The 23,295-nt window shown below is 38.8% G+C and overlaps 1 protein-coding gene across 5 annotated transcripts in view; it reads right to left on the reverse strand.

The window, feature by feature from the left end:
- The window catches only part of stat6 (signal transducer and activator of transcription 6, interleukin-4 induced), a 30,591-nt gene extending 10,920 nt beyond the window's left edge, over nucleotides 1-19,671 (reverse strand). For 2 of the 5 annotated variants that reach the window (XM_088007393.1, XM_088007391.1), the window contains exons 1-15: nucleotides 19,132-19,671; nucleotides 8,265-8,407; nucleotides 7,144-7,285; nucleotides 6,835-6,909; nucleotides 6,393-6,549; nucleotides 5,861-5,961; nucleotides 4,680-4,828; nucleotides 4,216-4,332; nucleotides 3,441-3,608; nucleotides 2,866-2,953; nucleotides 2,663-2,785; nucleotides 2,218-2,310; nucleotides 1,177-1,380; nucleotides 1,002-1,096; nucleotides 787-917 (exon numbers count right to left, since the gene is read on the reverse strand). In XM_088007393.1, coding sequence (XP_087863519.1) covers nucleotides 787-917; nucleotides 1,002-1,096; nucleotides 1,177-1,380; nucleotides 2,218-2,310; nucleotides 2,663-2,785; nucleotides 2,866-2,953; nucleotides 3,441-3,608; nucleotides 4,216-4,332; nucleotides 4,680-4,828; nucleotides 5,861-5,961; nucleotides 6,393-6,549; nucleotides 6,835-6,909; nucleotides 7,144-7,285; nucleotides 8,265-8,398 — 1,777 coding nt within the window. In that variant the 5' untranslated portion in view covers nucleotides 8,399-8,407; nucleotides 19,132-19,671. The remainder of the gene's footprint in view (nucleotides 1-786; nucleotides 918-1,001; nucleotides 1,097-1,176; nucleotides 1,381-2,217; nucleotides 2,311-2,662; nucleotides 2,786-2,865; nucleotides 2,954-3,440; nucleotides 3,609-4,215; nucleotides 4,333-4,679; nucleotides 4,829-5,860; nucleotides 5,962-6,392; nucleotides 6,550-6,834; nucleotides 6,910-7,143; nucleotides 7,286-8,264; nucleotides 8,408-19,131) is intronic. The other 3 variants (XM_088007392.1, XM_014982217.2, XM_088007389.1) reach the window with 2 other exon arrangements.
- Between the last annotated feature and the right edge of the window lie 3,624 nt (nucleotides 19,672-23,295).

Here is a 23,295-nt window from a genome sequence, read left to right on the forward strand (position 1 = left end):
CCTCAGTCGCATCTTTTTGGGGTTGGTACTGCCTCTAGTGGCGTGGGGGTGGTAACACAACTAATATAATTACATTGATAAATCAGAATAGCGCAGTCTTTATTATTTATTATAAATTTTTCATTCTCTTAAAAATGTAGAGCTAATTAAATGATCTAAGCAAAACCTTAAAATGGTTCCAGTTTCTCTCGATGGCCAACCTGTTGAAACTGTGGCAGATTTTAAATACCTTGGGTCGTTCCTGGACAGTCAGCTCAACTTTGCTGAAAACACTGACTATATTTTGAAGAACTGTTCTCAGAGACTCTACCTTTTAAGTAGACTTAGTTATCTTGACCCAACTAGAGTCTAGTGACCCAACTAGACTCTAGTTGGGTCACCCTTATGTCTTGAATGTGGGGGTTAGGGGGGAGAATCATATTTTATTTATCACAACAAAAGGGTTCAGTGAATGCGCATATGAAACTGGTGAGTTCGGTACCTCAAAAAAGGTTAAGAACCACTGCTATAGAGCCTGACACATTAGAAGGACAAGACCCTGCTTCAATAATTTAGCAAAAAATTATGGATTTTTAAAATAAATTTGGAAGCATAAACTTGCAACATCAACAGACATTTCCAATATTGTCTGGATATTATGGTATATTGATATAACGGTATGTCTTTTGCTATTCAAGACCAAATAGTGATCAATTTTTTTTTCTTTCGAAATTACAACCTGCCAGTAAACTGTTTAATCAAATGGTTCAAAATAAATGTAATCAAAGTTGTCAAGCCAACACTTACTCTCATGAGAAACATAAGCGATGGTGATGCCTCCGATTTCTGAGTCACTGAAGCGAAGGAGGAAAGTCCCACTGGGAGATTCTTTGAGAATCAGGTGGACATGTTGCTTTCCAATGAAACCAAAAATCAGCCTAGAAGAGCAAACAGTGGTCATCGTGACTGGATATCATGAGATTCCTTCATTATTGACTGAAAGACAATAACCATCTTCTCACCCGTCACTCCAGTAGGGCTTCAGATGTTTCTTGGTGAGATCCATTGCTCCCTCAAACCACTGCCAGAAAGTGAAATTTCGACCCGCGAGGACCTCCTGTTAAGGATAAAGACAGCATTTAGACTTGTGCGCCAGCTGATGTCTGTGAAAAAAAAAAGTTACACACCACTGCTTACTTTATTAAACTGGCACCAAGTCACCACAGAATCGCTCAAGTCATTTGCATATTCAGGCTGGTCAAAAATCTTTTGAGCCAAGAAGTGCTTGTTGTAGGGGTTCAGGTTGTGATTTGTCCCGACCTCTGAGCAAAATTTAACATTCAGAGTTTCAATCATCATCTTCCAAGTCACACGGTCCGGGACGACAAAGGGCACTCGGTCCTTCAGACAGAAACAGAAAATAAGACATGATATGAAAAGAGTATGTAGACAATCTGGAGGCTGCTGCCCCTCTGAGCTGCAAGCCAAGGCAGTGGCGGTTTCTGATATGGGCGATGTGGGCAGCTGCCCAAGGTGGCATCTTGTCTTAGGCGGCATGAATTCCTTGAAATGCAATGGTAGTACAGAATAATTTCATAAATATTTGACTATTGGTTCAATTTTTAATAGTTTTTTCTAAAGCATTGGGCTTCATATACCATGAATGGGAATGGAAGTTTGTAGTGTTATTCTAGTTTGTTTCAGGTTTTTCAAATTCAAAATGAAAAAGATTTTTGAATCAGACTCAAAGGATTTTGACGTGATTTAAAAGGGTGTGTCACGATGGAGCATGTCTGTCCCCAACATTGGTGAGGTCGGGGCTTTTGGAGAGGCTATTTGCCCCGGGAACCAACCCGGTTAGAACTGTAATGCCATAGTTCACTATGAATTGTATGGAACTACAGTGTCTCCAAATAGAGTTCACTGAGCATACTGCAAAGAATGTATTTTTATTTTTTATGGATGATCACATAAAATGAGTTAAAAACACATTTTATTTTCTGAAAATCATCCACAGCAATAGAATTTAATATTTTGAATATTTGGTTCCTGGGTAACTGATTGTCATTGCTGGGCGGGTCGTTCCCCGAGACAATTGTCAGAGGCAGGATGCCAAACATGCTTTAGCTTCGTACAACTTGTGACAAACATTCAGAGTGACTATTTTTATGGACGAGAAGAGTTGAGAAATAGAAGCATGAAGGAATAATGGAAACCCAATAACAACTGGACACCTACTGGTTCAGCAAACGCACAATCCCAGATGATGGTGGCCACGGCATTGATGTCCTGACTGCCGTGAACAATGACGACCACAGGCTGAGAGTTTATCTGTAGCAACAGATAAGAGATGATGTATGCTTACAAAGTTGTAATGTTTATGGCAGAAGTTGAGTGTGTATCGTTTTTTATTCCAGTGAGAGTTTATCCCTTAACTGTCATGAGGACACTGGTGTCTGAATGGACTTATTAGTTAACATGTAAGCATTTTCAGTGTGACAGTTCAGGTAGAAACAGTTGCAGTTCTGGATTTGCACAACTTCATCATGACCCTAAATGTCACCTTAAACGTGGCCTTTTAAACATTTTAATTCCTTTTTTATTCATTATTGAGCTGCAGTAAATTTAAAAAGATGCACATTCCATACTGGACTAAATATATGCTGAATCAACATATACGTACATGTATCTTGAAAGGAGTCTCATGACCTGTGATGAAAATCTCTGCAAGAAACATGAGTGCAAACTTCTCCTCTGTCACAGATTCGGCTCCCTTCCGATCTGCTCGCTTTATTTTTTTAATGGACTGTTGAAGAAAAAGATCAGAACATTTAAGACGGAAAATCCGACAAATACGTGACACTCTGAATGAGGAACGTTAAATACCATGTGTCTGAAGTTGGCGTTTGTGGTCTTTGTGGCTGTGTTTCTGTCCAGGATTGCTGTGTGGTTTATGAGTTCTCCGACATTGTCACTGCGTATAGCAGATTCCAGGTTATTCCCTCCCAAATGCAGCACATGGTGATTACCATTTCAAAATAAAACTGGAGAGCTAAACTTTAATTAGACCTTTTGTTGTCTTTTTCATATAATTTCAAATCACCAATAAAAACACGCTCTATCTACTGCATAGTTTGAACAAATTAAAATATCTAAACGAAGAACATGAGATGGCTCTCGTTAGACGTCCTGCTCAAATTAAGGTTTTTCTGAAAAGCTGGGTTTCAGTGTGAACAGCATGATTTTAAGTTTATTGCTCAGATTTATCCTGTTACATTACAGCAGCCAATCACATTCAGTTTTCTTGGCATAATTTTAAGTGCAGGTTTTAATGACATACAATCCAAATGACACAATTTTATATGTTTGCTTCATTACAAAAACATTAGAGAAAAGAGAAATAATAATAACAATAATAATAAAAACAAAAAACATCCAGTGCGGTGTTGTATGATACTCACCACAATGCAAGGTTCACATTTCTGGCTTGGAGTTCATTAATAATTTGGGCCTTCATTGTCACAGGCTGCCCAGACACCAGCGATTCCCCCAGCAGATATCTCACAACTGCGGAGAACTTTGACTGAGTTTTAATGACCTGAGGGGGTTGTTTTTCCACAACGAAAGAGCTGAAAGACAGAAACGTAATCAATGACAAAAAACAAAAACAACGTGTCTTCTTCACAAAGTGTATCTAGCTAAGAAAGTGTGTAGAGGAGTTAATGATGCCGTATGCACTTTCCACATGCTTTTAGCGAGCATGCAGACACTGTATGCAAGAAAGCTCACCAATGTTTGCACTTTTAACCGAAATTAAGGATTTTTATTAAGGACAGTAGCTTTATAAGAATGTTTTATAGTTGTTTTATTGAATCTGTTGTTAATTTTTGTTAACTGGTATAGGTTACTGACGCTGAAAAATGAAAAATACATTCATCACACTGTCACTGTCAGTCTGCAGCAAAACTGCCAATGGTCCGCTAAACAATATTTCACCTCTCCACAAAAACAGACAGCTCAAAAAAGATTAGCCAATTTTAGCTAAACCAAACCACCTCCTGTTTAAAGAGGGTTTTTTTTATAAGGAGCAGTGGGTCCTAATGGGTTCCCATAGGGCCCAAAGTGTAGGCCCTATAAGAAGAAGTGGCGTTGTAGAGTTAGGGATTAGTTTTAGGGGGTGCTGAGCTGAATAATTTATCCTATATCAGAGAATATGAGAGTGTGACAGGTGTGTACCTTTGAATCAGCTCCTGAAGAAGACCTGTCAGTTTTTCTCCGATTTCCTTTGGAAGATCAGGGATCAGCAGCCACTCCTGTCGAAGGTTACTGTTCACCGCAAACAGCTGTTCGGACCTAACAAACAGGATGAGGATAGAATAATTTTTTCTTCTTCTTTTAAATCCCAATCTCAAAAAGTGTCATGACAATGTGTGAGATGTTCATCCATCCAGCTCAGGCCACCAGTCTCGCATCAACACAAACACAATCACATAGGGTGTCGAACCCCAGTCAGTCTGCTTTTGGACCAAAAGGATTCGCTTTTCTAAAAGTGTTTCTAAATCCCTTTTTAGAAACCAGGAACTATGCATGGGATTATTAAGCTAAAATCTGATGTTGTTGCGTAATGTCATGCTTTTCACTTGGATAAGAGAAAGAGTCAGCAAAGCGCGAAGGCACAAGTAGAAAGGGGAACATCTCACCAGTTCTGCAGATGGGTGAGGTCATCAGAGAAAGGATATCCTATAACGGATTTGTGCTGCTCCCACTGCCATACGTTCATCTTTATGATGAAATTATCCTGACATTGTTTCAGCTTGGTCAGAGTCTCTGTGAACATCCCCAAGCATTCCTGCAAACAACCAAATGCATATATTGACACCAACACCCAAAATCCAAATACTGCTCAGTCATGGAATGGACACAAACCTAGACAAATATGCTAACAGACTTTACAGCAGAAAGGTAAATTTGTATATGGATAGATGAATGTATGAGCAGCAAGCAGTGTATAATTGAGACGTGGAAGGCAAGTGATATTTAAGCATACAAAATCCATACAAAATCCTCTTTGAAGGTTTGTTAAAGAACATTACTAAACAAACAGCATCATGAAGACCAAGAAACACTGCAGAGATACATTTGTGGAGAAGGTTCGTGTTGTAAAACAAGTATCCAAAACTTTGAACATCTACCAGAGCACAGTTCAGTTTGTCACCTGAAAATGGAAAGAGTACATCACAACTGTAAACCTACCGAACATGGATGTCTACCTACGCTAAGAGGAAACGGCAATAATTTGAGATTATCCACAGTTTAGCTGGGAACATCTGCCAACAGAAGAACCTTTGGTCATGTTTTTAATAAATCTGGTCTTTATTGTGGCAAGAAGAAAGCCACTGTTAAAAGAGAGCCGTGTGAATATGTCATTTTGCCTGTTTCCAAAACGAGCATATATGGTATATGCGTATATGAATTGGTGTGAGTATACAAGTATCAGGTGTGTGTTTTATAAATGAGAACCTTTGCATGGAAAGTGGCGTATGAATTTGATTCATTCATTAAATTAAAAGGAACACTAGATTATAATTTACTGTGTAATCATCACAGAGTTACACAAAAAGGTGAAATATTATAAAACTTGCTGGGACAGTGTTCTATGAACCAAAAATATGTTGTACTTTCTTGCACATCCAGGGCTCTTTAACCCCTATAATAAGATAGCCGTAGCTGTCTCCACCAGATAGCTGCATCTTCTCTGTGTATACTGTTGATTTATGAAGATGTGCATAGCAGAAGAACAGAATGCATACGGATAGTCACACAATGTTAAACTAAAATACCATTATGTTCATGACTCAAAGGACCGTTAATGTTGTCTCACCCGGATCAGACTGCTTTGATTTATCTTGAGCTCCTGGATTTTCTTTGACAACATCTGTAGTTCTCTGAGTGAATGTTCCGATGGAGTCTTTGCATGAACGGCTGTGGATGCAAACGGTTAGCATTAGCACGCGTGACACACTGAACACACAGCACCACTGCATTTCCGACAAATACATTTCAGTGCCCTTTGCATAGGCGTCAAGATTACATTTTTTGGATAAAAATAAAAGCAAGACCCTGAGCACTTCTCCTGTTTTTGACTTTTAGCGTTAACATAATTGACTGAAATGTGAGAAAATGTTGGCCCACTGGATTCAAGCAGATCAAAGGGACACAGATATAACTGTGGGTTATGTGGGTTATAATACTTGATATGCTTCATGAATTTGCTAATTGCACTTTTTATGTCTATATAATCAGATATTAAAGTGAGTCATAAAATGTTTTTGAGAGAACTGCTGAAGATACGAAAGCCCAGTGCTTCGGTGCAGTACACACCAACACACAGCTGAAAAGCAAACAGTACTTACATTGCAGAGCTTCAAAGTTTACCATCTCCCAGTTGATATCCTCTTTACAGCTGTGGAATCTTTTTCTGCGGTCCTGGAGCTGAAACACTGTATTCTTCAAGAAGCTCAATTCCTCAAAGTCAGGAGTCTTCCCTTCTGCCCGTTTATTGGCAAGCTTCTAACACAGAACATTGTTATTTTAATTTGCAGAGCACTGGAGAGAATCAAAAGTAACTTGCAAGTCAGTTTATTTGGCAAACGACAGGCAGCTTATGGTGATTTGACTTATACTTGAAAACATACACTGCTTAGCCAAAAACAAAGGAGAATATAGAAACTACTAACATTAGGTTGAGAACTGTTCAAGTAATTATTAAAAACTGTAAGGAAAGTGGGGGATGTCTTGCGTCATCTTAAGGATCGTCACAACTATTCTAAATAAGAAATATAAAAGGTGTCTTACCTCACAGAGTATCATCTTCTCCTGCCTGAAAATGTTTCTGATCTTCACAGCAAACTCCATAGCTGGCCGAGTCATCTGTAAATGCAGCTCTGATTTTCAGTGTGCCACGTATCAGGTCCACCTGATACGTGGCACATGGTCTTTAAGCATTTTGCTGAAATGTTTGCAGACATATCCAGCAATGTCTCGTTCAACCCTTCCGTATGAAAATCACATAACATTTTTCTTAATGCTGTTTTTATTTGGTCAAATGTTTCACTTTTTTTGTTTGTTTGTTTTTTAACAGAAAGAATTTGATCATCCACCCACCATGTTCTTTGTTATCTGCAACAGCTTCATCCTCTCCACTATATTCTGCTGCTCAGCAACCGATTCTAAGAGGAGGACAGCGTCGTTCAGTAAAGCCTGCGCGATTGGCTCTTTGTCCGACTGGTCTGGGCTAAAACCTTCCCTGTGAGGACGCAACCACACACGTACAGATAGAAAATGTAAGCACGCACTAAATGGTCCATTATCACACAGCCAACAAGCAAACTGCAGAACAGCTGCTTGTAAAAGCATTCCTACCCCTACAACTGTTTCACATTTTGTCAACCATGAATTTCAATGTGTTTTGTTGTTTAGATATTGTGATGCATCAACAAAATGTAGCACATAACAATGAAGTGAAAGTCAGCTAGCTCCGAAGCTAATGTTTCTCTTTTCGTCACCCTCTAGATCTGGGGTGTCCAAAGTCGGTCTTCTAGGTCGGTATCCTGCATGTTTTTGTTCTCTCCCTGGTGATAGGAACAACCTTTTCAGCAGGTTAATGTTCTCCTTAGGTCTCTAATGAGCCATCATTTGATCCAGGTGCGTTAAACCAGGGAGAAAACTAAAACATGCAGGATGCCGGCCCTCGAGGACCGACTTTGGGCATCCCTGCTCTAGATTTTCTAATTTAAGTTTTTTAGATTTCCTGCCGTATTTCCCTCTTGTCATAGTAAACGCCCTTTTTAAAATTAATGGGACTTTACTATAATTTCTGTACCTACTTGCCATGCCCATTAGTTGAGGTAGATTGCAATGTCTTTTTCGAGATGCTGTTGTGCCACTTTCTTCCTATGCTCAGATTATGGCACTCTGTGATATTCAGGAGCTGGATTAAAGTTTTTAAAAATTGCTGTTTGTTTTTTTTTTTAAAGCTTCTCTGTAAATTTATCCCTGATATGACTGGCGCTATGGTTGGTCTTCATTAATATTCTCTGAAGAAACTTCTGAAGCCTTCACAAAATAGACCCACTAAGATTAAAATAAACAGGTTGACTCTATAAAAATATATTGAAGTTTCGTGGCTGTTAAATGTGGGGAAGTTCAAGAGGTTGTACTTTTGCAAGATACTGTACATACAGTGTAAGCTGTTACGAGTATGCATCTCTGCATCGGTGTCTTACCAATCTTTTTCTTCCAACCATTGGCAAAGATAATGCCTGATTTCAATCGGGAAGGTGTCTGGCGGATAGAGCGTGTTGATTCGCTCATCGTCCATGTTAGTCAGGACATAACTCATCTCCAACCACTGGGCCATGATTCTGTTCTGGAAAACGGAACATAACAAAATTAAGTGTTATACGTTTGGTCACCTCTTAAATGTTAATCACATATTATTTTTAAAAAATATATCAAATAGCGCAACATCTTGCCCCGATCTAAATACATTTAAGAAAAACTAAGAAACAAATTCACTATCATAAATCAGTCTTGAAAATGATTGAAAATACATTTCTAAGGCTGTGAGACCCCAGAAAAACACAAGGAGAGCCATTATCCATCAATGGAAAGAACTGTGGAAAATCTACCAAATAGTGGCCTGTCTGCAAAAATTACTCCAAGAGCACAACAACAACAACTCATCCAGGAGAACAAATAAGAACCCAGAACAACATCCAAAGCATTACAGCCTTCATTTGCCTAAATTAAGGTCAGAGTTCATCATTTAACAATAAATAACAGACTGGTGGAAAAATGGTGTATGAGGAGCAAAAGCACAAAGATTTAAATCACATTTCCTAAAAAAAAAAAAACTGGACAGATAAAAGTGGAACATTTTTACAATTAACCTAGTTTAATGGGTATTCTGCTCGTTTCTTTGGCTGCAAATTTGTATTCATCCCAAACTAACATCTAAAAAAACATGATACTCATTCCACTGCAGATGTAGTCACTGATGTTTCCAATCTTTTGCTGGCAACATGTCCCGTAAGCTTTATCAGCTTTGAACAAAGAGGGGTGAACTGCTCCGCATCACCTCTTTGCTTTAAGGCGTCCTATTAACAACTATTTACGATAACACAGGGTGAAGTCATGATTCATTCTCAAATCAGCTTTTTAATATCCTATTACCCTTTCTATTTTTAAGGTAAACATGCTTGATTCTGAATAATTATTAAAACTCCTATTCTTCAATTTCTAGGATTTCAGGGTAGGAGTAAGGCCAGCCCTGCTATCAAGGCATCTGACATGCAGCCTGTGCTGAGTCAAAGTAAATGAATAAGCACGTTGTCATTCTTTTCAACTTAGAAAGTCATGAGAATCTAAGTCTCCCAGGAAATATTACTCAGTTTGCAGATTTCTTTACAAGCAACAACATCATAGCATGCATTGATTTCAGCCACTGGCAAATAACTGAAATCTGACACCAGTAGATAACATCCAGTGTAACAAATTACTTTTGGAAATCACCTAATTTTTAAATGCACCTCTGGGTGACTTCAAGCAAGATAACCACAAAAAATACAGCCAAAGCTGGAACATCTGCTGAAATGAACCAAAGTCCAGACCTAAATGTAACTGAGGATCGGTGACAAGACTTGAACAGCATCCAATCTGACTAAGTTCACCTGTTTTGCATTGAATGGAAAAAGATTTCTGCGATAATAGATGACAAACCTGTGATTTGGTATTGACTCAGTACTCCCTGACTATAAATCAATGACGCACTTTTCAGATTTCATATCATCACCTTCTTAAAATAATGGCTAATAAGTAATTTTCTGACAAGAGCAATTTTCTTTTTTGCCTTAGAACATCAGCACCGTTTTGGGCAAAAAAGAGGTGCTGACTTTTTTTTTTTTTTTTGCCAAAATGACTTTTGGCAAAAATATTACTTCGGCCATTATTTTAGGAAAGTGACCTTCTCATTAAAGACAATCAGATATATGATAGGAAAATCTGGTTATTAACACACATCAAGTTAGCTCAAACACTCATGCAAATCTTTAACTTCATATGTTTCATCAAAGGTTTTTCTGTGTTGAACTCAGAATGAAAATCATCCCAAGCTTCCCATCAGTAACGCCCTGTTTACTACTCCACTCAGAAGAAAACCCATTAGAGATAGAGGGAGGAAGTCGGAGCTAATTTGCCGTCTGCAGTTCGAGTTGTGCAACGATAAGTCGGCCTGGCTGTGAATTGCTGAGGGCAATTCTCAGTTAGTAGTTCTCAGTTTTACTGCTTATTAATAACTGCCTCATAACGCATGTCCATTTACTGTTGAATAAAAGCCACTAAAATTTCAAAAGCAGAAGAAATGTTGCAAATGTTGCCTCGCTGCAAAAGATCTCGATATGTACTTTACAAGAGCATACAGAGAGTACAACTTGAAAAATGACAATTCCACAACATTTTAGTACAGTTCTCTGTGTGATGCATACTTTTAAGGTAGGCCACTACCATATTACACTCTCAATACAGCAACATAACATCAGGTTCAAAGTTAAGACTGAGAATAGTAGAAATATCACAGGCTGGAATGTAGACATTATTCTTTTTCTCTTGTGTTTTAACTGGACCAACTCCAAATCAAATCCTGGCACCATGTTTTCCTTTTTCTTTTTTTCCACCTACTAAAATGCTTGATTGGTCTGTGTCACTGGGGTGGATAGGTGTGGCAGACAAACCCAGAGAATCAACCGTATATCACTCAGCACCAACACCACTAAATGAATGTGTTCTTAATTTGAAGGTGTCACATCAAAATAATCTAATACTCACTAAGCAAAGTGGATCCAAATGGGGGTAGGAAGGTAGAATAACCCACAAAACGTTCAAAAAAAAAGTTGCGCCGCTTTAAGGATGTGGAAGTGGTTTGAATTCTGTAAATATAATGAGAACTACCTCTTACAGCAGAGCTCAATATTAGCATTAATACTTTGGTGGTCTGGCCAAGATATTAGCATGTTATAAATTAAAAAAAATAGTCAAAATGACTAAAATCTTAAATTTTCTGATGAGCTTTATATCTTGCATTGAGTAAATCCCCTTGAGCTGAACAAAACACACATCCTCATATTTAATTAGACCCTCCACTCACAATGTATAGACTAACAGGATGAAATTTAAAGATTAAAGCAAATCTCTGAGTATTTAACTAACAGTTTGCCTCTCTAGCTGAATATAGCTGGAAAATGTAATCAAGATCAATAAATAATAGATCTGACAGAATATTCAAAATTCTATATATATAAAATATACACTGAACTCCGATGCAGAACTGCACTTTGGGAGCATTTTGGGAGATATACGCAGATGACAGGCTTTAGCTGCTCAGCCTCTCACAATGTGGGTGGCATCAACTAACTCCCTCAGTCTTTGGTTACCTAGCAACCACCTGTTCGCCAAGTAACTTGTGCAGCAACTGCTTAAAAATAAACAACAGCGGAATGGAGTGAAAACTAAAGGAGGAAAAATCGCATCACTAGTTTGGCAGTATTTCAGATCTTGACAACTAAAGACTAATCAATAATTATTGATATTGACTGATATGAAACGCTTCTATTGGGATAAGTTTTTCAGCCATATTGTCCAACACTAGTTGCACAACAGCCACTACGTTTAACCTACATTTTACGGACGCTTTTTTTTCTTTTTCCAGAATGAGGCTAAGCAACTCAGCAACTAAAAAATATAAATCTGATGTGGGCAACAAAAGCAGTCTTAGTTCATCCAACTGACCAAATATGCTATTCGATTAATCAGGATCAATAAAAAAAACAAAAAACTAATGTGATCATATTTTAATATAGCGCCCACTCAAAGGGGGGTTTAGAGTTGCTTCAGATTAACAAAAATGCAGTGAGATAATTTCACCCCACTGACTGCATTATGCACGGGATGTAAACATGGAATGTATTTGTAAGAGGCTTTAACCGTGTCTCAGCTCAGCACTGTTGACAGGTTGTGTTGGTTGGTTACTCGTAGTCTGTTCAGCACCATCTTGGCCTGATAACCACAGTTGAAGTAATATACTGTTTGTATTCAAATGGAAAATGTTTAGATCAGCCACAGATCACTCTTCAGTCTGAAAATACAAATTGTCCGGTAATTTGTCAACAGCAAATGGGGTATTTTTATAGTACTGGCATGAGAAGTTATAGTAATAAAACTTTGGCAGAAGTTCCACCATGCAGACGACTCTAGCAGATTGGTTTCACAGGTAAGGGATTAAGAACAGGTGAAGGCATCAGGTAACTTCATAACCCAAGGTTCTTCTAACAGAACTAAATATTCAACAAAACTTTCTTGACCCATTTAAGAGCAATTTCCGAACACTGAGTCAGTTATTTCCTTCAGACTACACACTTCTTCTTCTGCTTTGTATCTCACAGCCACAATGACAACTAACTCAAATGTAGTTATCAGCAAAATCCAGTAAGGTTTCTGTTTCAGTGGTACCCTCAGTTCACGCTCAAAATCCACATGATTCCCAATGTAGCTTCAGGGTAGAGCTTATGTCTTTTCTAATCACACAGACAAGTGTACCACAAACAAATTATTACACACTAAACTAAGGATTGTCTTTAGTACGATACAAAACTCTTGTAAGAACTTCAATGTTTAAATCTGCATAGTTTTTGTCGACCCTCCAGAAAAACACTTGACGATGCACATAGTTACATCTGAAATCAAACAACCATCCAGAACTAATGAGGCCTACTGGCAACAAGTACAAACTAGCAACTCATTCTCTCAATCAAAACACACACAAAAAAATTCAAATAAGCCAAAGCAACTCATCTTTCTGACATTCCGCCTTCAGGAAGTCATCGCAACATCGTTCCTCTATTAAACCTTTAACAACATTTTTACCAGTGTTGCACTAAGAAGAAGCTCTGGTAATGAGCTCAGCAGCTGTTTGCTAATTGCTGATGGCTAGTCTGAAGGAGCTGCACGGGAGAGTAGTGGAGGATGGGGGCTTTGTGAGGCGGAAGCTCGACTTGGAGACGGTTGAGCTTCGGTCTCCAAGGCGCTCGGTCTGACCAAGCGTTTTGCACAGCTGAATGGTTGCTAGTGCAGATTAAATGATATGTCAAACATGAATGACAGAATCAAGGCATCACTTCAGGTTTGTTTTTAAGGAGGGAATAACATTACAACATGTAGAAAAGTAGATTTTATATATTTCCCTTTTGAACATAGTTTCCCCATGTTAAACACAAAATTTTGTATTTACAGGAGTGTCAAAAGCATTCAATTCCTTTAAGATAAGCTTAGATGTGTGGAAAGAGTAGAAGAGGAGAAAGTTCTTTTGATGTCATGACCTGCTGAAAACGTGACACATAGCAACATGACGCAGGACTCTCAATCTTTCTCCTTACGGACAAATACCTTAAGTTCCTTAATAATCCATGATGCAAACACCACCTTTTTATAAAATTCCAGCTGAAGATTTTTTATGGACTTAAAAGTCATGGGACTTTTCTGGTATCCTCCAGGCCATTTGCAGAAATCTGGGTGGGCACTGAGATATGCTTGGTATAATTGTGCTGCAAGTAACAGTTGATGATGAGTAACATTCATCACAATTAGTTACTGGCCTTTATTTTGTAGCAGACCAGACAGATCATTACAGTGACTGTTTGATTACCTTATTATGTAGATTGAACACACAGTATTTCTGTTCAAGGTGCTTTTGACAAGTCTTCGCTAAAGGGTTATGGTTGTCTTGTGACAAATTGTTTCGTGATGTGCTAATACAAACACGCTAGAATTTTCCCATGTCAGATTCCACAAGACAAATGGTATTAATTGCACAACGTTGTGCAATGGGTGTTTGTTTTCAAGTGCTGAACAGGCGGCTCTGAGAATTTTTGTAACTGGATGTTCACTGCTTAAAGTTTCAGGGTGCTTTTGACAATTACAAATTTGGCATTTGTAATTTCAAACTTAAAACAGTAAAACATTCATAAACTGTTTCATGGAAACCGTTAAAACTAGTAACATTGTCCTCCCAATTACTAAAACGCACATACTCTACAGGTCTGGTTTCACAATGTGGAATAAGTCGTCAACGCGTTACCTCCCACCTACCCGACTGTCACGGCATAGGATCATGTTCACATCTTAAGTGTGTTGAGACATGAACCTTGTCTTAATTTTCCAGGTAACTGGTTAACCTCAACATTATAGTTCTCAAAAGCTGTCATACACAGAAGTAGCCCAACTGTTGCAATGTTCCCCGCACTCATAGGAATCATTCCACTTTCGAATTTGAATACGTTGATGAAATATTACAGCTTACAATGAAGATAAAATGAAACGTTGTTGTCATCAGAACTTCAAACATCGTCTCATGAGATTCACAACTGCCACCTCGTGCAGGTTCACCATACAATATTAAAAGTTCCTCTGTTCAGGTGCTTTTGACAAATCTTCACTAAATTGATGACAAATTCCTTGTGACAAATTGATGTGTTTCGTGACAAGCTGACACAAACACTTAAGTCGGATTCCACGAAACAATTAATATTAATTGAGAACTGTGATCTTGCTTTGTAAGGCGGACTGAAGGTTCATAGCAGAGCTTTGGGTAAATAGACGGGGCGTTTAGGCACTCCGGATGGTTGCCCCCAAAGATTCAAGGCCTTATCAAAAATGCATAAGTGATCCAAAGCAACACTCCGGGTGTGTTTTTAATGAGAGAATTACATTATTTAACTTCCCTTTAGGCTCAGTAAAGTATTTTCACAGAGGATTTCTGATTTCGATGGTTCACTGAATAAGGCCGTAGCGTAATAGGTGGAAAAAGTGAAGCGTTTTAAATACTTTCCAGGTTCACCGTATTTCCCACAAAGCCGGCGAGTTGTGAAAGCTTGATGGTTACACTGAAGACAAGCGGTGCAGAAAACAGAAAAAAAGAAGGGTGGCACTTGAATTACTCACTTTCACGACAGATGAAAGTGACATTTGAGACATAAAGATACAGTTGTTTTGAGATATTTTTCCACGGGGAAAAAAAATCCTGTTTTGTCTGTTCTCAGTGCTGACAGATGTCTCCATGACCGTCTGCGTCATTCAAAAGGCTCACAACAGTTGCCTTAAAGAGCAAGTAGCTCGGGCAGCTTTTGTAACTACCTGGCAAACAGACGTACACGCCTCAGTACACCAGGTATATATATATTTTCAAATGTATTGGGAATAAATGAGGTTCTTATGGAATTAACTGCTGAAAAAACTGAACAGCAAACGTACAATGCCAATTACACCGTCATCTGTTGGACTTTGAACGTCAGCATGAATTAGATTATGACTAACTACGGAGCTGGAGGAGAATCTGGACACCTCAGCAATTTGACTGATAGGACTTTGAATTACAGCAACTGCATTGCAGAAAATTACTGCTGTATTGTAGCTGTAACTTTGTAAAATGATAGTCTACTCTGGGCCAGTTTACTGTCCTCTGCTTAAGGAAATGTTTTAAACCTGTATTTTGTCAAATGCAGGTAAAGCATATTGATGAATTTAAAAACACATTTCACCTCATGTGTCACGCTGACGTGCATAATGCCAAATTACCTCCATCACTCAGTTTCAACATCGTTACGTAACATGGGATATCTGATATTGTTTTATTTTATTTTTTTTTATTTTATGTCTTATAATCTTTATTGCACTTCTTGTTCCAATTGTTGCTCTTTTATGTTGGTTTTCAACTGCACAGTGACCTTGAGTGTCCTGAAAGTTGTTTTAAAATAAATGAATAAATACATTATTATTATTATGTAAGAACAGGTCAACTCAACCTGTTTGAAACAACATGAGTAAACTGAAACAACCAAAGTGTAGATTTTATGAGCTGTTCTCTTATTTATTGTTTTGTTTTTATATAAATGTATATGCTAAATAAAGTGTAAAACTAAACCAGCAGATTCTATAACCAGAAACATATGGCTTTCTCCGCAAAGGTGTTAAATGTGTTTGACATACCAACGCAGCTTTGCATACATAAATTAAAAGGGTGAAACAAACATAAAAATGGCCTCTGTTGCTTTGTAGAACTTCTATTATTGCTTCAAATGTATAAAGTCTGTATAAAGTCAAATGTCTGTACTTGAACTAAAAATAGGTTAGTACATGAACAGTGCTGCTCCTAAAACTGCCCAAACAGGTTTTTGCCCGTCAGAAAAGTTCTGCCAATAAAAAGTTGTTCACTATGCGATTAAAAAAACACAAACCACATCCTACACGGTGTTCAACAGCAACAACAATGTCAGTCATGTTTTTCTTCCTCCTCCTGGATTTTATACTATAGGTCAAATGTACATGCATTTACACAAGACGGACATGAATGTCACACTAGTTTGGGGCTTTCAGTAATTTATCAGATTTTTTTGTTGGTTTTTTTCAGGATTCAGTTCCATAAAGCTTCAGCTATTCCTGAAAACATAAAGTTGGGAGCTCAGGTCATCAGTTATTCTACAAATTGTACAGTTTTTATATATTTTGTTTTAGAAATAATTTTCACATTGAAATGCAGAGTTTTGTAAACATGAAACTAATAAGGTTGATTCTGTTTTGGGGACTGCTCGAGTAGAAGGAGTCTTCATCAAATGAACCGTGCACATCCTCTTCATCAGACTGTTATACAACAACAGTGTCTTTAGTCAGAGGCTTCCTCAGAGCCGCTGTAACTCCTCTACGAAAGATCCTTCATGCCCACAGCCATCACAGTTCTTTCCGACTCTTTGAAGAAACTTAGATAATATAAGTTACAACACAATTTAATTTCCACTTGCAGTTAAATCAGTTTGAACTAATTGAACAGTTTTGTGAGATACGGGCTGTCACCATCTCATGTCACTGAAACAGGAGATTTAATAATAATTAATTGTGCGAGACCTATGAACAAATGGATAAGCATGAATGAAGACTGCTTGCTGTAACTTGTTGCTATCAAACCAGGCAACACCTTAAACACACTGCTTTATTGGGTAACGCCATGGAAAAATCTCAAATTGGCCGACATAAGGAGAATTTGGACATCTTCCACAAGTTTTCGTCATCCTTAGGGACTATTTCCAGATGCCTAAAGCTGCCATGTTTAAACGATCACAGGTAAGTATGAACAGCATGGCGATTTCAGACGTCATATAACTCAGAAAGCAAAATAGGTACCGTGAACCAGATATGAATGTGGGACAAAGATATTTTTTACAAAGTAAAATGTAACAAAGTAAAATGTAAACACAAGTAAAAGTGTTTGGTCATGACGACCATCTTTACATATGATAATAAAAAGGGAAGCTTGTAACCCAGAGAAGACCCTCCCAACTACAAAGTATGAGAAGCATCCACTCTCACAGCTGTGGGTACAGGAGGAGCTGGTGCAAATCACAAAATAACAATCTGTGGATATACTGACGCAACATCTCCAGACATAAGCCAGGAGGTTACAGCTTGGAAATGGGTAGTAACTCTCAGTGTATTACCAAACTAGTGGACTTAAGGAAAGAAAGCGAATGGATTGGCCATCAGAAAATGTATAGGTCAATCTGAAAGGCCAGGTGGCCAACAAACCTGACGGATTCAACCCTTGTTGCTCTCTCAACTTTTTGGCTCTTTGCCTTTTTATACCTTCGCAATTTTGGTCGTCTGGCAACAGTAAACTTGACGCAGTTGGCGCCCTGGGTGGAGAGCCATATGGCCTGTTCAACAAACCACCACTTGCTACTGAATGTATGAAGCATAGAGCAAGAACAGCTCATCCTCTCTCCTGCACACTGCTAGTCAGCTGGCTGAAAGCAGGCTGCTTCACATTCAGATGTACCTCACTTACAAGTATGAGAAACTGAGCTGTTTTATTGGACTAAACAGCAAAGGTTGCATTAATCAGCACAATAAGCACCAAACATGTTTTTATTCTGCATTTCTATTCACATTTTCTGTTCATAAATATAAAATGAATGATCTAAGTGGCAATTAGATCCATGTTACACAATGGGTAATATGTTACACAATTACCCATTGTGTGGTATTTTTATGCAGGGAGTCAATGTTGTACAATGAGAAGAGAGCTTCTTCTGAGAAAAATAAAGCAAAAAATAAATAAAAAAAAAAAACCATTTACATAGGCCTACATAGAGGCCTCTGTTAGATAGATATACAGGACTAAAAATGATAGATAAAGGCAATGTCAACAAACTTCTTTGGTTGTAAAAAACCATCGCTTGAACGTGCTTTCTGAATTAAAACATCAGCAGAGCCCACGGTGATGGTGCAGATCAGTCAAAATTGTGTGATTTTTTTGAGATTTGAAGGAGAAAACAAGAGACTTCCGTCTTCCTCTTTGCTGCAGAGCAGAGCAGGAACAGCTGTGGGGGGAGCCCAGCAGATTCTTCCAGGACTGTGAGACAATTTCGTGGCTCAGTAAGAGCCGCTAATGTCCACCATCACGTTTACGTGGCTTTACAGCTTAACTTGGTTTTATTATGCAAACACTATATTTCAAGTTTGACAGACTAACAAGCCGGTGGCTGCCTTTGTTTCATAACTCCACACATTTAGAGTAGCTGCGCTCATAGAGCGGTTGTTTACTCAGGATTACAATAGACCTGCTATGGCAGGATATGAAGTGCATTAGCAGCGAATCTGGTTAATGTCAGTGTTAAGGCTACATAAACATCGTTAAGCTATGGAGCAGCAGAATGCAACGCGGCCAGGAGCAAGGTACGGGTGGAGGTGTAGCGTAACTTGAATTAGCCACAGCGACTTATTTGTGAAAAGACAATACTTGGTCCATGTTTAAAGGAAGGGAAGTTGATTAGATTCGAAGGATACGAAGAGGTATTTCACGCTGACACTTTGCTTTTTAGGTTCTTGTTGCAACAAGTTGTTGTCTTGTCGCCACAACATGGCAGAGACGCAGTCAGCATCCCTCATTACGCTTAGCACACACCCATACCGAGCCCCCCGCAGCTGCGAGGCCCCGCGTTTTAACGCACAAATGCCACAGGTACAACACGTCCTCTCCGTATTTGAGCTTACCTTCTGTAAAGCCGAGGTGTAGAAACAGTTTTCGTCGTCGCCTTTTCCTTCTCTCCCTTCTCATAAGATCTCCTACACTCCGACCATCCTCATTTTCTAGTACTTCTGCATCAAGAACTCGCTTTACGGACCGAAGTCGTTTCTTGTAAAAGCTGTAAATGTGGGTTTTCGTCTTTCCTTACTTCTGACGTAGATAAAGTTAACTTCGAGAACAGGGTAGAGAACTTTCAGCAGTGCAGAAAAGCAGCCGAGGTTCACTTCCCTGTTGCGCACAATGTGCCATTGAGTGGGGCTGCGTGCGTTATTTCCTGCCTTCACGTTCAAAGCAAGCCCTCACTTGAACGTCTTGTCATTACAAACATCCCATCCGCTGAGAAGCAACGCAACGAGAGACACTTTTGAGCTCTTACAGCTCTTAGTTTATAGCGGTTTCCACCTGCGCCCTCTTTTAAGCAACAAACCCAGCCTCTGATTTAATGAGCCCCTAAAAAAGAAAGTAAACAGGACATGATGTTCAGTAGGGATTACATAAACGTCCCCGTTAAAACAGAAACTGTTTAAAGAGGGCTTGGTTTGTAGACTTCCACAGAACTGCTCGTAGGCGGAGTACTGTTGAGTCACTGTGCCGCTCGCCGTATAACTTCCAGTAAGGGAAATGATACCATATCTGCAGAGGACAGAGCCTGTGAGTCGGATGGTTTGTTTTTCCCAACTATAGCCACTGAAGGTCCAAAACATCTGCTACCTCAAAAGTGCCAAAATGTTGCAAATACAAGTAAATCTCCTTTAAGAAGAATGTCGTAAAACAAATAAACAAAAGCTGCTCGTGCAGCTTTTTCTACTACACTTCCTCCTTCACACAACTTTCCATTACTATGCTTGGACACTGTGTGAAAAGCTAACTTCTTTAGCGATGATGTGGCTAACATCTGATTGGTTTGCTTGCATAGTAAATCCACATTACACCATTTATTTTAACTTGCGCGGGATGAGGATGACCAAAAAAATTTATTAATGTTAGGGCTAAAAATGTAATTTGTCGGGAACACATTATTGGCACGATTATTATGAAGATGTGTAATTATTTCTTTATCCATGTCTACCTTTTTTAAGGATGTTTCCTTTTTTTCCCCCCGTGATTTCCTGAAGTAGCCACCAGGGGACAGTGACGTGCTGCATTTGAACACAACCCCTCCTGAATCCGTTAAATATAAAATAATGAGATCAGCGAAAACTGAACTGAACCGAAACATGGACACACGGTACCGCTAACTTCTATTCCTCTTAATGATAAGAAATCAAACTTGTTAAAACTTCCCAGGTAAAATAGGTCTCATAGGAAAATGAGAAGCATATAATGGGACTGACTGAGACTGTTTTAAAAAACCTCATAGATAGAAGATATTCTTGCCAGCAGATGTACTTTTTCAGTGAAGACAAGTTTATAGCTTAGCTTTTCTGTTTTGTTTAAGCCATTCAAGCACATACAGACTGCATATAAACAAACTCTATTTATTCGTCCTGTCAGGGATAAAAAAATAAACCAAAAAAGAAAAAAATCTGATACATTTTTCTACGTTTGAAGCCTTTCTCGTGTTCTTCAGCATAAACACCGGCTGTTTTCCTCTTTGCTTTTCTTGAGCTTTAACTGACATATTTGAAGTTGTTTTGAAGGCCAGATGAGGATTCCTCAGGGGCCACCTCAGGCCCTCAGCCTGGGTTTTGCCCTTGTATGGCTGAGGCTGCTGTGTTGGCTGAGGTTTGCAAATCATGTGCATCAATGTAAATATTACGCATCATATTGCTGTTTTTTTATATATATTGTTGTTTAAAAATAAAATCATGATTCATTAGGGCTCCTTAGCACTTTCAAAAATATTCACGTTGCGAATCAGCAAATAGTAGTTTGACTAAACTTACAATTTTGGCAGCCTGCATTTTCATCTTTTGGACTTTTTTAAGTCACCCTTTCTAGAGCCATCTTTACTTTGAATATATGAATTATAGTACTAGTATTCACCATGTGTTTGATATAAGTTTGAACAATACATATAGTAATCTTCAGGTCACCTTGTATGCAATACAAACTGAAGTTTAACAGCAAGTTTTCATTTCTTTAGAATGATTAAATTAGGAACATGACCAACGCATGTAAAGAATTTGTCACGGTTGACACTTTATGATTTTGTTCTCAATTATTATTAACTGACACCTCTTGTATGCATTCTAAAAACACTAAAACATTTTTTTTGTCTTTACTGTTTTTTAACAAATATCAATTTATGTGTGGAAAATGTATTTAGCAACATGCAGTGGCAAGAAAAAATCAGGTTGCAACATCTAATGTCCTGCAGACCTCACCTAGCTCTCTTAAGGTCAGTTTTCAAGATTCAGCAATAAGAAAGAGAGGCTTGGTCATGTTGACCTCTATGGCAGAGACCCGAGAGTAGAGCAAATGAAGAAAACACAAAGGCCTGTGCTACATTTGCCGAAAAAACACAAACTTTCAAACTTTTCGCAGTCAAATATGGCGGTGGTGTGATGATGTGGGCTGCTTTGCTGCTGTTTTTTCTCTCAGTACTTGGCATAAATCTTTTTTTTTTTTTTAAGTTTATGTTTGTCTGATATTCAAATCAATCTGATGATCTGAAGCGTTTCAGTGTGAGGGGGGGGGAAAAAAAGCAAAAACAGAAGAGAGCAAATACTTTTTACACCAATGTGGTTCCTTGATGTTTCTGAGGAAAGTACCAACACTCTTAAGGAGGCCAAGGTCTGAGATAAACTAGCATCAAAAATGGTAAGTTTGACGTTAAACCTGAAATCAGATCAGTTCTTTGGAACCGCCTCGGTCAACATCTGTCTCTGCTGCAGCCGTCCCCTGAGAATACAGTTTTAATTGCTGTTGGACATTATCTGTTTATTCTCCCGTGTATCTGTTTACTATTTATTTATTTTGTGATCACATTTTAGTCATGTGGGAGAGGGGGGCGGCCCCAAGTCCTTCTCCAAGGACATTCCACCTGTCAGATCTAATTTCCTGAGAGTTTTGATGGAGCAGCGCAGAAACAATGCAGCTGCAGGGGATGGAGCTCGCCGTCTGAGGCAGATTATGTTTACTACAGTTTCTTATTTTTATGTTGATCATAAATGGGTTTATTATTCTGGAAGGAAACCAGAGGGGAATGTGTAATTTTTTAAACAATCCAGAGGACAAACCTCATAAAACCTTAATAGATTTTTAACAATATTTGTCAGATTTATTTTTTTATTGATAGATCTATTTAGGTGATTTCTGAAGAATTTCGGCTGAATTCTGTCCTTGTTTCATTCAGACAAACCTGTGCAGAAGTCCCACCTTTTTCCGTGTGCTGCTAGGTAAAGAGTCCTCCCTACATCTGGAACCAATACAGCTGTGCCTGCTATCTGCAGGACCAGGGGCGGGGAGGTTGCAGGCTGCGTTAGCGGAGGGTGAGGGGCCGGACTGGTTGCTACTTTGGCCCTGGGGGTCTGTGTGTCCCTGACTTCAAAATAGATTTGATTGCTAACAGCTGGCAGTCCTAACTCACCCGGTGTCAGAGCTCTCCTCTGATGTCAACCTTGTCAGCGTCAAGGCCCGCACAATGGAAGGCCAAAGGTAGAGAGGAGGACTGTGTCGCTGTAAAATGAGATTCAGACAGTGACTTCTTTTTTTTTTTTCTTTTTTTTTTCCTTTGTGAAGGTTGTTGCCATAAATAACTTTCAGGTTTTTGGTCCCTGACAGAAACACTTCCTGCATGTGTTCAATGTAAGCAGCAGATATTTAGGTAGAGCGCTTGCTAACAGCTGTTTAAACTGGCACAATCAAGAATATCCGCAACCAGGAGAGCAGCTATGGTGCAAATACACTCGCAAGCAAGCAAATGACAATGTGTGTAAATAATGTTGAATTATACGGAAGTGTCCTTTGATATTTGCCAAGGTAAAAGTGTGGCTGAGCCGTGTCCTGCTATTCAGAGCCCCAGTCTGAGTAAATAGGACGGCAACTCATTAGCATCTTTTATTATCCAATTACAAACCCTGCTCGCCTAATTACCTCCAATCAGCAGGGAGAAGAAAATGATTGACTTCCTAGAGGACAGGACTCACTTTGGGACAAAAAAAAAGGGACAAAGTGGTTTTTTTTTT

The sequence above is a fragment of the Poecilia mexicana genome, unplaced genomic scaffold, assembly GCF_051168715.1.
Source record: "Poecilia mexicana isolate PSO_F unplaced genomic scaffold, ASM5116871v1 scaffold_7, whole genome shotgun sequence".
Lineage (NCBI taxonomy): Eukaryota > Metazoa > Chordata > Actinopteri > Cyprinodontiformes > Poeciliidae > Poecilia > Poecilia mexicana.